The sequence below is a fragment of the Oryza glaberrima genome, chromosome 6 (genome assembly GCF_000147395.1).
Source record: "Oryza glaberrima chromosome 6, OglaRS2, whole genome shotgun sequence".
Lineage (NCBI taxonomy): Eukaryota > Viridiplantae > Streptophyta > Magnoliopsida > Poales > Poaceae > Oryza > Oryza glaberrima.
The window spans coordinates 4,249,028-4,266,290 of record NC_068331.1 but is presented as its reverse complement, the minus strand read 5'-3'; the positions used below and the strand labels follow the sequence as shown (position 1 = coordinate 4,266,290).

General features: G+C 43.3%; 2 protein-coding genes across 2 annotated transcripts; both read left to right on the top strand.

Moving 5' to 3' along the window:
• The first annotated feature begins 2,877 nt into the window (after nucleotides 1-2,877).
• LOC127776432 (serine carboxypeptidase II-2) lies at nucleotides 2,878-9,096 on the top strand. Its single transcript, XM_052302791.1, has 10 exons — nucleotides 2,878-3,251; nucleotides 5,011-5,118; nucleotides 5,406-5,501; nucleotides 5,601-5,693; nucleotides 5,792-5,877; nucleotides 6,197-6,463; nucleotides 7,118-7,251; nucleotides 7,743-7,838; nucleotides 8,131-8,239; nucleotides 8,632-9,096. Exons 1-10 carry the CDS (start codon nucleotides 2,951-2,953, stop codon nucleotides 8,794-8,796), a joined length of 1,455 nt encoding a protein of 484 aa, XP_052158751.1. The 5' UTR covers nucleotides 2,878-2,950; the 3' UTR covers nucleotides 8,797-9,096.
• A 115-nt stretch (nucleotides 9,097-9,211) lies between these two features.
• On the top strand, nucleotides 9,212-17,171 carry LOC127776431 (putative leucine-rich repeat receptor-like serine/threonine-protein kinase At2g24130). Its single transcript, XM_052302790.1, has 3 exons — nucleotides 9,212-9,435; nucleotides 12,761-16,060; nucleotides 16,451-17,171. The coding sequence occupies exons 2-3, from the start codon at nucleotides 13,459-13,461 to the stop codon at nucleotides 16,918-16,920; spliced, it is 3,072 nt and encodes a 1,023-aa protein (XP_052158750.1). The 5' UTR covers nucleotides 9,212-9,435; nucleotides 12,761-13,458; the 3' UTR covers nucleotides 16,921-17,171.
• Nucleotides 17,172-17,263: the final 92 nt, after the last annotated feature.

Here is a 17,263-nt window from a genome sequence, read left to right as displayed (position 1 = left end):
GTTTCAAGCCGGGCCAATATCTGCTCAAACCTGAATTCACATTATATCTGAATATCTGCTAAAATCTGAATTCATTTTATCTATGGCTGTCAGTTTGTTTGACGTGTCCCACCTTCGATCGTACTCACTCAGTCCTTAAAAAAATAAATCCATTCCTAGCATCCCAAGGTAAAATTAGTGAAAAGTGAGAATGATAAAAATATCCTCAATCATTAAAAAAATAGTAAGAGTGATAGATAGGTACTCCCTCCATTTCAGGTTGTAAGACTATCTAGCTTTGCCCATATTCATATAGATGTTAATAAATTTATGTACACATATATGGCTAGATTCATTACTATATATATGAATGTGGATAATGTTATAAAATCTTATAATATGAAACGGAGGAAGTAAAATGTATCGAAGTGATAAAACATCTTAGGGTGTGTTTGGTTCACGGACATGCATGGATGGGATATGGCCATCCATATTTTGTTGGATATGACGATCCAATTTTTTGTTTGGTTTGTATGGATATGACAATCCAATTTCTTGTTTGGTTGGAGGGATATAGCATGGATGGGAAAAGCCATAAGTTAGTGGGACCCATTTGTCATATATATATATATATTTATCAAAATATAATCATCCAAGATCTTGTTTTTAATATTTAATTGTAACAAATATAATGGTGTAATCAAATCATAAATTAGATAAACAGTTTAGGAGAAAAAATTATTTGGAGCTTGCTTAACAGAAAATCAAACCAACCACACCCAATCAGAATAGGACACATCACCCAGACCAAAACTGGATGGCTTCATCCAGCCAAATCGGTCGGATGCACTTATCCAGCATATCGAGTGAATATTCCCTATTCCGGGGCCCCATCCACCTTGCCCTCCAACCAAACATCACAGAAAATCGGGCGGCCATCTCGCATCCAAGCTCATCCACCCAACCAAACACACCCTTATTTTATATTCTAAGGGTAGATAGGATGATAGAGGTTGTATTTTTTAGATAAAATTTAAATTTTAGAAGTTAAGTTTTTTTTTTTTTACAAAGCGAGTAGAATTGAAAAATGAAAAAAAGAATTGCCAAGTCGCACGTCCCCATCGCCGATGATGCCCCAAGATTCCTCCTTTTCTTCCCGCGAAAAAAAAAAATCCTCTTTTGCTTCCGCCGGCGAGCGACCAAAATGCTGAGGCGCACGCAACCCCCCAAAAACACACACACACACACAGCCGTACCACCCACCCACCAATCATTTCGCCATCGCAGGTGAGGTGAGCCCACCACTCCAGTACTCCACGAGAGACCACGAGGGGAATAACTTATTAAGCAGGCAAAATTTGCTATAAGACACCTGAAAATCGTGTAATTGGCTGTGATACATCGTAAAATTTTGGTTTTGCCAACGGACACTACGAAATTTGTGAAATTGGTTGTGAAACACCGGAGACAATATTTTATAGTTTCCAAGACAAAAGAGGTCAAATAATTTTTTAAAAGACCAATCTACCCCTGCGCCCAGCTGTCCATCTCCCTCCCCAACCCGATTTCCCAGTCTCGAACCCTAACCCTAGGCGACGGTGGGGCCGACGGTGGTGGCGGCGCCAGCGACGATGTTGAGGACGGCGACGACGGCGGCCACTGGAGCTGTGATGATGACGCAGTAAATCGATCCTTGTGGCAAACCCGACGAGTCCTGGCGGCAAGTGCGTGGCGTGGCGGTTTCAAGCCGATAGCGGTGGACGGCGGAGCTCAGTTTCCAAATGGAGGACACGTTCTCTGCACAGCTGTCAGTTAATTAACTAATTAAGTTGTCCTTTGGTGACAAATATTTTCTGGTGCCATAGACCAATTAGCATCTGAGTGGATTATAATAGGAGTTGCATCGTTGCCGTGCAGGATTGAGGAGGAAGAAGCAGCCAAAAGTAGTAATGGCGCAGGCAGAGAAGACGAGCGAGAGATTTTATCTGTATGCGAAATCTCCTGCTCGCTTGATGTCAGGAACGCGCCAGGCACGGGCCTATTCGCGTCTGTGCGCGGCGCGACGCGGCACGCACACGCCATGCCCGCATGCCGTGGCATGCCAATTGCGCAGGGGTGGATTGGTCTTTTAGAAAATTATCTGACCTCTTTTATCTCGGAAATTATAAAATATTGCCTCCGGTGTCTCACAGCCAATTTCACAACATTCATAGTGTCCGTGGGCAAAGCCAATATTTTGCAGTGTCTCACAGCCAATTACACGATTTTCGGGTGTCCTGTAGTAAATTTTGCCTATTAAGTCCTGTATTAATTTTTAAAAATATGCTACTTAAAAATTTATTTTTAAAATCTAGATTCGTAGTTAGGATTGTATTTTTTTATAGAATGAAAGAGACACTTTCTTTGATCAAGAAAATTCATAGTATTAGAATATATCTCATAAAACCAAACTCTATTATATTGTCTCTGTCATAAAATAAGTTTATTTTTCACTCATCCTACTCATCCATACTTGATCAAATTCCGATACAATTATTTCCAACTTTCACAGACTTTGATATAATATAACTTTAAAAGCAAACTTATTTTGGGACGAACTAAAAATGAGCTTATCATGGGATGGAGCGAGTAGTTTACAAATAAGTTTTCAAAATATTTATTTTTAAAATTAAAAATTAAAAAAATACTACATCCATTTAATATTATAAAACTTTCTAGCATTGCCCACATTCATATATATATATATATATATATATATATATATATATATATATATAGACATATATCTACTTAGATTTATTGATATCTATATGAATGTGTACATTGATAAAAACTCTTATAACCTGAAACGGTGTAAGTAGTAATCAAATAAAATTTCGAGGGGAATAGTAGCTCATTATAACAAGCTGCTACTACTACTACTGGTACCCCCATTGGTAGCACGCAAGCCATTCTCTCCGAGATCGCCGCGATGACGACGACGACGACGACGAGCGCCATCGGCTCCCTCCTCGTGCTCCTGCTTGTGGTGGTGGTGGGAGGGGTGTGCTCCGCCTCCGTGGGCGGCGGCGGCGGCGGAGGGGAGGCGTGGCGGGCGGAGCAGGAGCGGGACCGGGTGGCGCGGGTGCCCGGGCAGGACTTCGACGTCGGGTTCGCGCAGTACGCCGGGTACGTCGCCGTCAGCGAGGAGCGCGGCGCCTCGCTCTTCTACTGGTTCTTCGAGGCCGCCGACGACCCGGCGTCCAAGCCCCTCGTGCTCTGGCTCAACGGAGGTGAGCGCCCGCCGCCGCCACCGCCCCGCCTCTCCGATTTGGTCTCTTGTTGACTTGTACTGCTTCTGCTGCTGCTGCTGTTTTCTCATCCGAGTCCGAGACGCACGACGAATAGCTGTTGCGTTCGTGGTTGGGGGAAAGTCGCTACCTTCCGTTGATTCCTTATCTGATGAGCAGCTTTCTTCTGCAGGATTCGGATGCACAATTTGGGATTTTGGGGGGTGGGGATTATGCTAAGACTAGTACATGGAGATTAGTCGATTTGATATCTCGAGGGTTTTAGTTATTACTGATGTGGTAGAAATGCACAAGTAACTGTAATTCGTTCGAAGGGGGAAGTATCCGCAGACGGAGGAGGATTGAGATCCTCCGACATAGTGGCTGACATGTGGGCCCGAGAGTGATGGGTCCACATGTCAGTCACGGTGAACAGTAACGTCAGTGGATCTTCTTCCGATGAGGAGGGGCTGTTGTCTCTACACAATTTCCGGATCAAACTCATTTTCATTTCTTACTAAAAAAACTTATTTTTAGTTTGGAGATACGAAAGGGCAAATATTTTTAGTATGGTACTCGGGTTCTTAAAATTGGTATAGTTTTTCTTATTATTGATTCATATCATATTTCACATTTGGGCACCACAATTAGCACTTATTTAGAACTCTTATAGTTTAATTTTGTGATTTTTCCCTTTTGTTTTCACATGTACTAGGCTTTACTGAACTAACCTCCAAGCTTCCAGCAATACCTATCAAAATTTTCCACTACACAGCATTCATATACATCCTCTAAAGCCAGCATATTATAATTTTTTATAGTTAAAATATGAGAGAATTTATTCTATGCCACTGAGTTTACCTTAATTTCAACGATTTGCCATTGACTTTGTCTCCCTCTATAATATGCCACTGACTTTATCATTTTTTTCCTACAACATGCCATTGGGGTGGATACTTTTCAATAAATGCCTAAAATACCCTTCAGGTCATACAAGAGAAGACAATTATTTGACCCACTAGAAGTTCTAAAAACATGAAAGTTTTTGTGTACTTAGCCTTCTTACAAAATATTAAAGTTTGTGTGTATATTTTAAGATTTTCTTTCATGTTTTTTTTTAAAAACTATTTTATATAGCATATGAAAGAGGAATCACATACACGAAAGATAGTTGCATAAAAAAATTATATAACATGTGAATGATGATGTACAAAAAGAACATTAACACAAAGTATTCTATTAGCATATAAAACATAAATTATATATTTTTAAAGATAATACATGCAAAATGAAAATCTTGATATATACACACAGTTCTATATTATGCAAGGAGTTTACGCAAATTTTTTTATATTTTTGTAGGTCAATCAATTGTAACCTCTTGTAAGTCTTGAAAGGCATTTTAGGCAGTTTTTGAAAAATATACACTCCAATGGTGTATTGTATAAAAAATTGAAAAAGTCAGTGGCATATTGTAGATGGAGTCGATGGCAAATCGTTGAACTAGAGTAAACTCAGTGGCATAAAATGGTTTCTCTCTTGAAATATTTCAAGATGACCAGGACAACTTTTCTATTCTTACATGAGGCAAGTTGTTGTCGGTGAATCTGATTTTTTTTTCTTGTGATATTGATAAATGATAATTAAGAACCTTAACTGAAATATTATGCATTAGTTTCTCCATGAAATTCATTTGGTTGCAGTGCTACGATCCTTGAGTTCTGAGAGCACACTACTGATTTTACTGCATTTAATCTTCCAGGGCCAGGTTGCTCATCAATTGCATATGGCGTTGCGGAAGAAGTGGGACCTTTTCATGTTAATGCAGATGGACAGGGTGTACATCTGAATCCTTATTCGTGGAACCAAGGTAATATTCAACAGAAGCAAAATTGCCTTTACTAACTTAAATCCTTTATATGGTATCGTCTTCTCTTATTTTTATCATTTTGATACACCCTACTACTAGTTGTCAGGATGAACTTGGATACTTTTCTTCATAAAAAGGAAGAAGCTTGACCCTCCTTCGCATTCTCTCTCTCTCTCTTAATTCTAGTCACCCTGGAGTGCATATGTTATATCAGTCTTATAACTTATTGGACTACTAGATTGGTTGTTGGTATGATATACTTGTTAACAATTCCTGAAATTTTGCAGTGGCAAATATCTTGTTCCTTGATTCACCAGTTGGTGTTGGTTATTCGTACTCAAATGCCTCTGATGATATATTAAATAATGGGGATGCCAGGACTGGTACTTTCACTTTGCTTTTCATGTGGTTGAAATGAAATTTATGTCCCCCAGATGCAACAATATTATAGTTTGCTCACTGATATTCTTCTTGTTTCACAGCCAATGATTCTTTGACGTTCTTAACAAAGTGGATTGAACGATTTCCTCAGTATAAGGGGCGTGAGTTCTACGTGACAGGAGAGAGTTATGCTGGTCAGCGACTATTTTATGAGCTTCTATTTCTATATCATCCATTATTTCTTGTATTTACTATTAAAAAAATTAAGCCCAACTAAATCTTAATTGGTTAGGCCACTATGTTCCTCAATTAGCACAAGCTATAAAGAGGCACCATGAAGCCACTGGAGACAAATCGATCAATCTAAAGGGCTATATGGTATGGCTTTGGTGCTTTTGCTTCTAGTTCTCTAATTTTGTTATGCAATTTGATTGCTTAGTTCAAAAGTAGCAAATCATATGTTTTGATTAAGGCACCAATTACATAGCTACCATCATTTTGAAATTATGATGGAAGTTATTTCCTTTGTGTTTGTCTTCCCTTAAGATGTGTCTCTTTTTACAATAATTTTGAACATATTAGCTGATAAAATGCAATGCACCTCGTAATACATATATTCTCATTTCGAACATGCCATTTTCCCAGGAACTGTATTATTTAATTTATTTTCTTTGTATGTAATGACATGTTTTTGCAGGTAGGAAATGCTCTGTTCGATGATTTCCACGATCACCTTGGCATATTTCAATTCATGTGGACCAATGGCTTGATTTCTGATCAAACATACAGGCTACTGAATGTTTTCTGTGACTACGAGTCCTTTGTGCATACATCTTCACAGTGTAATAAGATTCTTGACATTGCTAGTGACGAAGCTGGGAATATCGATTCGTATAGCATCTTCACACCTACTTGCCATGCATCTTTTGCCTCCTCAAGGAACAAAGTCATGAAAAGGTTACATGTAAGTATTGAAGCTCCTGCAACTCAAGTTGAGTTTTAATATTTTACATTTACATGATACTCCCTCCGTTTCAGGTTATAAGACGTTTTGACTTTAGTTAAAGTCGAACTGCTTTAAATTTGATCAAGTTTGTAGAAAAAAATAGTAACATTTTTAACCCAATACAAATTTATTTTGAAAATATATTCAATTATTGATTTGATGAAACTAATCTAGTATTATAAATATTACTATATTTGTCTATAAACTTAGTCAAACTTGAAACAGTTTGACTTTGATTAAAGTCAAAACGTCTTGTAACCTGAAACGGAGGGAGTATTATTAAAATAAATTTAATGGTCTTCATACTTAGCCATGCATGCATTGAGTTGGTTGCTAAGTAACTCTAGTGGAATCAAGAAAATCGTAATGCTTTTCTCCAGAAAAAAAAAGAAAAACAGTATAGTGAAAAGCACCATATTTTATCTACTTAAAAAAGACGTCCAAAAGAGTTCTGGGCTTGGGCACAAAAACTGATTGTATACAAGCAGGTGAAACTTTCTTGATCTGACCATATGCATTTGTATTGCGTGCAATTGGTCGCAGACTGCTCATAAACTCCTCTATGTATATGTTTGTATTTATCTGATTCACAGTGATGGTTTCTTTTTATAGTCTGTTCGGAAAATGGGAGAGCGGTATGATCCATGCACTGAAAAGCATTCAACTGTATACTTCAATCTGGCTGAGGTGCAAAAGGCACTTCATGTTAGTCCGATCATCAACAAATCTAAATGGGAAACCTGCAGGTAAATCTTATGTTTTTTGGAAACTCGGTTGATATTACTGTTGCTGTGGCACGCTTGAGTACTAATGATGATTCATTTCTTCATGCTTTTGAAGAGGATTATTTATCACATCTCTACAATTAACCTCGTGGAAGGCTCTTGCCTTTTCATAGCTGCAATTATTTCCATATATTATCAGGATTAAAATTTGAGCCCGCCTCCACAGCTCCACCCACTCCCTCGATGTAGGACTTTCCAGTGGTGTAAAACATGTGGCATTGGGAGAATTCTATTTGAATTTGAGTCTGAGTATTTTTAGGCATCCTAGATTAAGTTAATTATTTTTCAGACCAATAAGGCACAATTTAATATATTATTGTGATCCAGTGTTTCCAAGTAACTGAAATTGGAAAACATGAATTTCGAACTCTCTTCTTGTTGATAAGAAGGTCAGGAAACTAGTTTTTTTCTTGTCTAATCTATTAACTTGTTGACACTTACATTCTTTGCAGTGATGTTGTTAACACTAACTGGAAGGACTGCGAAAGATCTGTGCTGCATATCTATCATGAACTTATACAGTATGGTCTTCGTATATGGGTGTTCAGGTGATTCCTGGCTTTGTATTATTGTGTACTTAATAGGTCTTTGTCCACTCAGGCACCCAAAGTTAGATCCATTTCATTTGCTACCATAGCTTCCTGCTTCAATTGGTTCTATGTTCAAAAAAATAGTTAGGATATAAAAAGGTGGGTATAAATTTGTCATGGCAAGTACAACTGATATCCTGCATCCATTATTTTCCCCAGAATTCGCTGTCATTCTGCAAGTTTTTTCCCTTTTTGTTATGCATGATAAACACCTTTTTATTTGCTTCGATCTTCCTTTTACTTTGACCAGTGGAGATACAGATGCAGTGCTTCCAGTAACATCAACTAGATACAGCATCAATGCCCTCAAACTTCCAACGGTAACCCCTTGGAATGCTTGGTATGACGATGATGGTGAGGTAGGGTCTCTTCTTTGACTAAAAAACACCATGAATGTTCAAAAGCTTGATAGTTTCTGGTTTGTTTTGTGCACAATACGTCTGGTCCTAGACAACTCATAGTTTTATTGTGGGTATATGGTTTAGTGGCACATATGTCCTAAACTCCTAATGGTCTAGTCACCTAACTTTAAGTTGAAATTATCTGGCATTAGAGTTGCAGGGAGCCAGGAAATCACTGGCAGAGCCCTTGCTCCCAGGAGAAAAATCTCACAAGTCATATGGCTCATTAGCTGTTTCAGGCTACACCATTCTTTGTGTTTATCATTTGTTTGTTACTAGATCAATTATTTATGTTGTTTGGGGAATCTATCCTCCAGTTGTAGCTTCTGAATCTGTTTGTGTTCAATCAGGTTGGTGGCTGGACTCAAGGGTACAAGGGACTCAACTTCGTGACTGTGAGGGGCGCAGGTCATGAGGTTCCTCTGCATAGGCCCAAACAGGCTCTAATTCTCATCAAATCATTCTTGGCTGGGAGCCCAATGCCCAGTGTTCAAGATTTTTACAGTGATGTGTAACATATTTTGGCTACAATTATATATTACCAAGATCACAAAAGGTAACTCAGACGGGGTTGCTAGTATCACATGGAACTCGTACCATATATTGGTAACAATTCTTCCCTAAATAAAATAGGGAACAAAATCATGAAATAGTTTTCGTGCCACGAATCGACACTGTCTGTTGATATTGATATGAACCTAAGACAAAAGTATTAATCAAGGGTGAACGTTCACATTGTTGTCGTACAGGATGTGTATAACATTGTTGTGTATAACAAAACTATTAATCAAGGGTGAATGTTCAATTGTTGTCGACAGGATGTGTGTACAGCATACATTTTTATTTCCTTTTCCGTAAGATGTGGCTGAATGCTAATGTTATGTCCAGTTTTATTTTTCATCTTCCTTTAATCCGTATGAACAAATCTTTATGCTCCTGCTACCTGTCTATACTTGTTCAATATAGTTCTCTATGAGTACAAATGATTGCTATAGTGTTATTCTGTCATGTGTCATCTGTATTCATAGTTACAAATCATACTAGTTATTGCCATCTTTAAAATCTGTGTCCTTACTAATACTTTTGCAGATGAACACCTCTATATTTTTGCAGCCATTTCCAGAAAACCTGTAGGAGATAGTCCATCACACAAGGTTTGCATACCTTATCCTTCTATATGTGCTTGTTCATGTCATTTTTTTTTCAGGTTTTAGTGTTACCACTTAATGAAACATGCATCATCCTCCACTAAAAAAGAAAGCCAAGCCACATTCTTGCCCTTTTATCTTTCAGGAAGCCTCCTTTTTTGTTCTTTTACTTGTCGTCTGCTATTAGTTGCGCCTTTTGGAAAGGCTTTTTCGATTGGTGATGTCTTTCCAACCAAGATTTTCACTTTGAAGGATGGAGTTATTGTAGCACGAAGCATTAGTTTTGTGCACTATGTTTGATATCCACCCTGATGAACCTATGTTAAGCCATGAAATTTTATTTTAGCTTGATCAGCAGTATACTTTAGAATGGCTAGGTTGTACATTTGATACTTTTCCCTTTTCATGTCTGATAGTGTTATGACAATATGAATATGTGCAAGCTGAAATGTACTGTCAATAACATGACCGAAGCATGCAACCAGCAACCTAAGTAATTTTGTTTTCTATAGAAGTTTTATAATTAAACTTTGATAGGATCATAGGACACATGCTTGAACCACATTTAGCTATGTCGATTGTCCATTAAGGCCATAATCACTATGCCGTAATTAACTTATGCTTGCCTTTTTCTGCTGTCTTAGATATTTCCAATGCCTGTTGCTATCAAGTATTTGGCATGCATGTTTGACCTTTAGATCTCCATGACCAATTCACCTTCCACTCAAATAACCTTTTTACTTCTGGCTTATGTAAAAATGTAAATAACATTTCAAGTTGTCCAGTCAATGCCCAATCCTTAACTTTCATCAAGTGTGGGTGCGTGGGCACACCTATGTTGTTTAGTACTACTCGATCTGTTTTGACATCCTTTAAAACTTTAGGCTTTGAAAAATTCAGTGTGGACACACAACACATCGCCTAGTCAATGCCCTCGCATGAACTTTCATCGGTGTGGATGTGGGGCACACCTACAGTACATACTACCTCTGTTTTTAATACACACTCCGTTAGCTTTCTGACAAACGTTTGACCATTCGTCTTATTCAAAACTTTTATGCAAATATATATAAAAAATTATGCTTAAAGAACATTTAATGATAAATCAAGTCACAATAAAATAATAAACGATAAATGATAATTGCATAATTTTTTTTGAATATGATGAATAATCAAACGTATCTTAAAAAACCAACAACGTCATACATTAAAAACAGAGAATGTCATAAAATACTCTTACATGTTTTGACATTCCAAAAAAACTTAACCTTGGGTGTGTTTAGTTCCTTAAAAAAGTTAGAAGTTTGAAAAAAGTTGGAAGTTTGAAAAAAAAGTTGTGTATAGGAAAGTTTTTTTTTTTGATGTGATGGAAAGTTAGGAATAAGGGGAAAACTAAACACGGCCTTTGTGCCGATTTTATTTAATATAGACACAACTATATTACACAAGGGTGTTAGTTGGGCAAGTAGAGTTCTGTTTGGCATAACTCCAACATTAACTCCAACATTGAACAACTACTCGATTGGCGAGACGGTTGACACGTGTGCCGAAACCTCTTCTCACACGTGACGTGACACAGCTAGCTTTGTCACCCTTTGCCGATTTGTCGCAAGTAGCCTTTCTTTGGAGAGATCACGTCGCACCACTTACTACCATCACAGCTGCTGCTTCTCCCACTGTATGTGACCTGTAACTCTTTCGGCTTCTATGATATGATATTGTTAAGTAATCAATCAAGCAATCAAGCACCTTCTCCGCTTGTCCCTCTCATTACTCGCATGTCACTATCACCGAGCACAAGAACATCAATCGACAAGCCTCCCCAACCCCACCATCACACCCGTTGCAATCCTTTGCAACGGGTCGCCACATCACACCGCACACGCGCACACACGCAGCAATACAGTAGGAGAGAGGTGGGGATTCTCCGTGTACGAACAGAGTACGACTTGGGTAGCGTTTAGGAATTGTTGTTTTATAATTGTTGGGTCACTAATTAAACGCATGCGTGTTATATAGGGGCTTAAATCTCCCTGGCCTGCTGCCTAAACGATGTGATCACGAGGACTCCACTGGTCAATGATCACGCGTGCGTGCAGAGTTTTACTTAGTAGAACAGCGTGTGCCTTTGGTGATATATATATCCTTAGGTGGACGTCTGGTTTGCGAAATACTGTATGATGTTTCCGATTGCAAAAGTAGAAATGATATCTCACTAATTAGAGAGAGATCAGGACACTGTCCTTATCTCTCGAGATGCTCCTTTTTCTTACATGCCAAAAAAAGATAGATTAATATGTACTGTATCATTTCACCAATGTAAATTCAAATTTAATTTCTATAAGTTTAAAAAACAAATATGACCACCACTATAGTTTAATTTGTTAAGTCGTTCTTTTTTTTGCAACTCGAAGAGAAGTCAAGTAGTGATGTTTGAATGTTAGATGACGCTAGAGATGCTAGAAAATGGGGGCGATGTGTGGTGTCTCATTTGAGAAGATGCTTTTACTTTGTTGAATAGTGTGTGCTTACTGTTAGGTCGATTGCTGGTTTGTGAAACTACTGTACGATGTTTCACATTGCAAAGGTAAAAATAAATATATCTAGGGGGATTGACCATTGGTCTCGAAGTTAGATAGTGTCAGAGAATAAGGGTGACGGTGGTGGTGGCTGATTTCATACAAGGTGCTGTTGAAGTGAGATGGCATAGAGGTTGTGCATTGGTGGTGGTGGTTGTTTTTTTTTTTTGGGCGGGGGAGGGGGGATATAAGGCCCGTTTAGTTGGCAAAAAAAATTGTTTTAGGGTGTCATAGCAAATATACGGACACACATTTAAATTATTAAACGTTGTCTAATAACAAAATAAATTATAGATTCTGTCTGGAAACTACGAGATGAATTTATTAAGCCTAATTAATCTGTCATTAGCAAATGTTTACTGTAGCACCACATTGTCAAATCATGACGCAATTAGACTTGAAATATTCGTCTCGCAATTTACATGCAATCTGTGTAATTGGTTTTTTTTTGTCTACATTTAATACTCCATGTATGTGTCCAAACATTCGATGTGATAGGGTGGAAATTTTTGTTTTGAGAACTACACAGAGCCTGAATAGGAGAATGTAATCCGACAACTACATGGATCTCAAAATAATTACAATCATCTCAAGATAACTAAGAGTTAACCCAAAAAAGAATAATTAGCACATAAAAAATCTTTTATTTGAGAAATCATGTCAGTCAAAGGTAGGAACACATGTACCATAGAAATTAACAATAACAGTTTGATATAAATAAGTTCACGGAATTCCTATATTTCTTTTAACAGATTGTCTTAAGAAAATCTGTCAGATTTTGGATCCTGATTGGATCTAAGATTTGTGCATGAGGTGGAAAAAAAAAAGCACACATGACTACGGGAGTCAAATCCTATTCCCTAGACCGAGGTCCCGTCACGCTACCACCGTAAGGCATATTTTTTATTAGTTACACACCATTTATATACAAGTAATATTGTAACTTACAATACATTACACAATAATTATACATTTGCTGTATTTGACATATTTTAAGGGGATTTTCTGTCAAATGTTATATAGACAGTTCCGTACGTTTACATGTTTTTCATTTCCCTCAAACAAGCAACATAAAAAAAAAAAAACTCCAGCGAAGTAAGCTCAATACAATTTGGACCATAATTCCATGATAAACAAAACTAGCCCAGGTTTGACACCTAAATGGCAGCTGCATATGAGATCAATCACCAACCCATATACATGTACACATGTCCAACACTACAACCCCTTATCCAGATTGCAAAGTCAAACATTTGGCGCCAAATTGAAAATCCCTTTCTACAGCAGTTAGGCAGCCACCTCCTCTCCCGCCTTTTTTTCTTGCTTCCTCCTCTCCAGCTTCTACCTCCCCTCTCCTTCTTCTTCCTCCATAAAAACCATGGCATTGTAGCACACGTTGCTATCAAATGATCACCTCACCCACCTCCACGCCACCGCCCTTTCGGCCTCAATGGCCAACTTGCTCCTCATCCCAATCATCATCTGCTACCTCGTGCCGATCGCTGTCGCCGTCGACGCACCACCACCAGTAATGGCGGCCGCCGCTGTCGCCGACGACCGGTCTGCGCTGCTCGCTTTCTTGTCCAATGTGTCGGCCGATTCCGGTGGTGTCGCTCTCGCCGACTGGGGACGCTCGCCGGAGTTCTGCAACTGGACGGGCGTGGTGTGCGGCGGCGGCGAGCGGCGGCGGGTCACGCAGCTGGTGCTCGCCGGGCGTGGGCTCCGCGGCGTGGTGTCGCCGGCGCTGGGGCGGCTGGAGTTCGTCACGGTTCTTGATCTCTCGAACAATGGTTTCTCCGGCGAGATACCGGCGGAGCTCGCGTCGCTGTCGAGGCTGACGCAGCTGAGCCTGACGGCCAACCGCCTCGAGGGCGCCATCCCCGCCGGCATCGGGCTGCTCCGGCGGCTCTACTTCCTCGACCTCAGCGGCAACCGCCTCTCCGGCGGCATCCCGGCGACGCTGTTCTGCAACTGCACCGCGCTGCAGTACGTCGACCTCGCCAACAACTCCCTCGCCGGCGACATCCCGTACTCCGGCGAGTGCCGCCTCCCCAGCCTCCGCTACCTCCTCCTCTGGTCGAACGACCTCTCCGGCCCGATCCCGCCGGCGCTGTCGAACTCCTCCTTGCTCGAGTGGGTCGACTTCGAGTCGAACTACCTCGCCGGCGAGCTGCCGCCGCAGGTGTTCGACAGGTTGCCGCGGCTCCAGTATCTCTACCTCTCGTACAACAACCTGTCCAGCCATGGCGGCAACACCGACCTCGCCCCCTTCTTCCGCTCCTTGACGAATTGCACGCGCTTGCAGGAGCTCGAGCTCGCCGGCAACGACCTCGGCGGCGAGCTCCCGGCGTTCGTCGGCGAGCTCTCGCGCGAGTTCCGGCAAATCCACCTCGAGGACAACGCCATCACGGGCGCGATCCCGCCCAGCATCGCCGGCCTCGTCAACCTCACCTACCTCAACCTCTCCAATAACATGCTCAATGGCTCGATCCCGCCGGAGATGTCGCGGATGCGGCGGCTCGAGCGGCTTTACCTCTCCAACAACCTCCTCGCCAGCGAGATCCCGCGATCCATCGGCGAGATGCCGCACCTCGGCCTCGTCGACCTCTCCGGCAACCGGCTCGCCGGCACCATCCCGGACACGTTCTCCAACCTGACGCAGCTGAGGCGGCTAATGCTGCACCACAACCACCTCTCCGGCGATGTTCCGGCGAGCCTCGGCGACTGCCTGAACCTTGAGATCTTGGACCTCTCCTACAATGGCTTGCAGGGGCGGATCCCTCCGCGCGTCGCCGCCATGAGCGGCCTCAAGCTGTACCTGAACCTGTCGAACAACCACCTCGAGGGGCCTCTCCCCCTCGAGCTCGGCAAGATGGACATGGTCCTGGCGCTCGACCTGTCGGAGAACGCGCTCGCCGGCGCGGTCCCGGCGCAGCTCGGCGGTTGCGTCGCGCTCGAGTACCTCAACCTGTCGGGCAACGCGCTGCGCGGCGCGCTCCCGGCGCCCGTCGCGGCGCTCCCGTTCCTGCAGGTGCTCGACGTGTCGCGCAACCGGCTCTCCGGCGAGCTGCCTGTGTCCTCCCTGCAGGCGTCGACGTCGCTACGGGACGCGAACTTCTCCTGCAACAACTTCTCCGGCGCGGTGCCGCGCGGCGCCGGCGTGCTCGCGAACCTCTCGGCGGCGGCGTTCCGAGGCAACCCCGGCCTATGCGGGTACGTCCCCGGCATTGCCGCGTGCGGGGCGGCGACGGCGAGACGCGCGCGCCACCGCCGCGCGGTGCTCCCCGCCGTCGTCGGCATCGTCGCCGCCGTGTGCGCCATGCTGTGCGCGGTGGTGTGCCGGTCGATGGCGGCGGCGAGAGCGAAGCGGCAGTCGGTCCGGCTCGTCGACGTCGAGGACTACCAGGCGGCGGCGGAGAGGGAGCACCCGAGGATATCGTACCGGGAGCTCGCCGAGGCCACCGGCGGCTTCGTCCAGTCGAGCCTGATCGGCGCCGGGCGGTTCGGGCGCGTCTACGAGGGGACGCTCCGCGGCGGCGCGCGCGTCGCCGTGAAGGTGCTCGACCCGAAGGGCGGCGGCGAGGTCTCCGGCAGCTTCAAGCGGGAGTGCGAGGTGCTCCGGCGAACCCGGCACAAGAACCTCGTCAGGGTGATCACCACCTGCAGCACGGCCACCTTCCACGCGCTCGTCCTCCCGCTCATGCCGCACGGCAGCCTCGAGGGCCACCTCTACCCGCCGGAGCGCGGCGCCGGCGGCGGCGACGGGCTGGACTTCGGGCGGCTGATGAGCGTCGTGAGCGACGTCGCGGAGGGGCTCGCGTACCTGCACCACTACGCGCCGGTGAGGGTGGTGCACTGCGACCTCAAGCCCAGCAACGTCCTCCTCGACGACGACATGCGCGCCGTGATCTCCGACTTCGGCATCGCCAAGCTCATCTCCGGCGCTGCCGCCGCCGACGGAGACGGCGGCGCCAGCAGCACGAGCGACGAGTCCGCACCGTGCAACTCCATCACCGGACTCTTGCAAGGCTCGGTCGGATACATCGCGCCTGGTACGTACACGTCGCATGCATCCATGCATCCATTCACACAACTTTTTTGCAATTAACTTGCACTTATCTCACCATCTTATTACTAATCGGAATTGTGCATGTATTTTGAGAAAAAAAAAACTTTCGAACGTTACTATAGTGTATACTGTATCTGTAGTGTAATTATAATATGATTATACTATAGTTATATTATAACTATATTATAACTATAATATAGTTATATTATAGTGTAATTGTACTATCTATATAAGTTACATATAAAATTATATATACAAATTATATTATAGTTGTAGTGAAATTATATCACAGATACATATATAGTTAGATTTGAAAGTTTTTCAGTTTTTTAAGATAGTCCCTTACTAATTACGTGTTTGATTTTGTGATTAGAATATGGATTAGGAGGGCATCCATCTCGACAGGGTGACGTGTACAGCTTCGGCGTGATGATACTCGAGCTGATCACCGGGAAGAGGCCGACCGACGTCATCTTCCACGAGGGCCTCACGCTGCACGACTGGGTCAGGCGACACTACCCGCACGACGTCGCCGCCGTCGTCGCGCACGCGCCGTGGCGCCGGGAGGCGCCGTCGCCGATGTCGACGGCGGCGTCGCCGGCGGCGGCCGACGTGGCCGCCGTCGAGCTCATCGAGCTCGGGCTCGTGTGCACGCAGCACTCGCCGGCGCTGCGGCCGAGCATGGTGGACGTCTGCCACGAGATCACGTTGCTCAACGAGGCTATCAGGAGGCACGCCGCCGCCGCCGCCGCCGCCATCGCCGCCGCCACCGACGAGGACGACGACGACGACGACGGCAGGTCGTTGTCGACGACCAAGGACGACTCGCTGTTCTCCAATTAATTAACACCTAATTAGCCACGAGAAACTTCTCGTCACAATCCTCATTTCGCCATTGTTAATATTATTGAGACCTTTGAGAAGGATCGGAGAAATCACTAGTGCTTCCTTCTCGTAGCGCATTTGAGTTAGCTCTCATGATCTCTAATCATCTCTGCCTTGGTAGTGAATGTGATTAGTATATTGGTTTATTGGATGGTTAGGGGATCGCCTACTAACTAGTGCTAAATTCTTTCTGTTATTAATTCATCAATGGAAGCTGCACTCGATTAATCTGTTCATGTTGCAAACATGTCGGACTCCATTAGCAACCGGCCATGCATATACTTGAATAAGAACAACGTAC

Excerpts from the sequence above, each read along its gene's own strand:
- LOC127776431 (XM_052302790.1), top strand. The coding sequence starts at position 13,459 with ATGGCCAACTTGCTCCTCATCCCAATCATCATCTGCTACCTCGTGCCG. Across the intron at positions 16,061-16,450 it reads GGTCGGATACATCGCGCCTG|AATATGGATTAGGAGGGCAT; the intron begins GTACGTACACGT and ends TTTTGTGATTAG.
- LOC127776432 (XM_052302791.1), top strand. The coding sequence starts at position 2,951 with ATGACGACGACGACGACGACGAGCGCCATCGGCTCCCTCCTCGTGCTC. Across the intron at positions 5,878-6,196 it reads TCAATCTAAAGGGCTATATG|GTAGGAAATGCTCTGTTCGA; the intron begins GTATGGCTTTGG and ends ATGTTTTTGCAG. Across the intron at positions 7,839-8,130 it reads CTTCGTATATGGGTGTTCAG|TGGAGATACAGATGCAGTGC; the intron begins GTGATTCCTGGC and ends TACTTTGACCAG.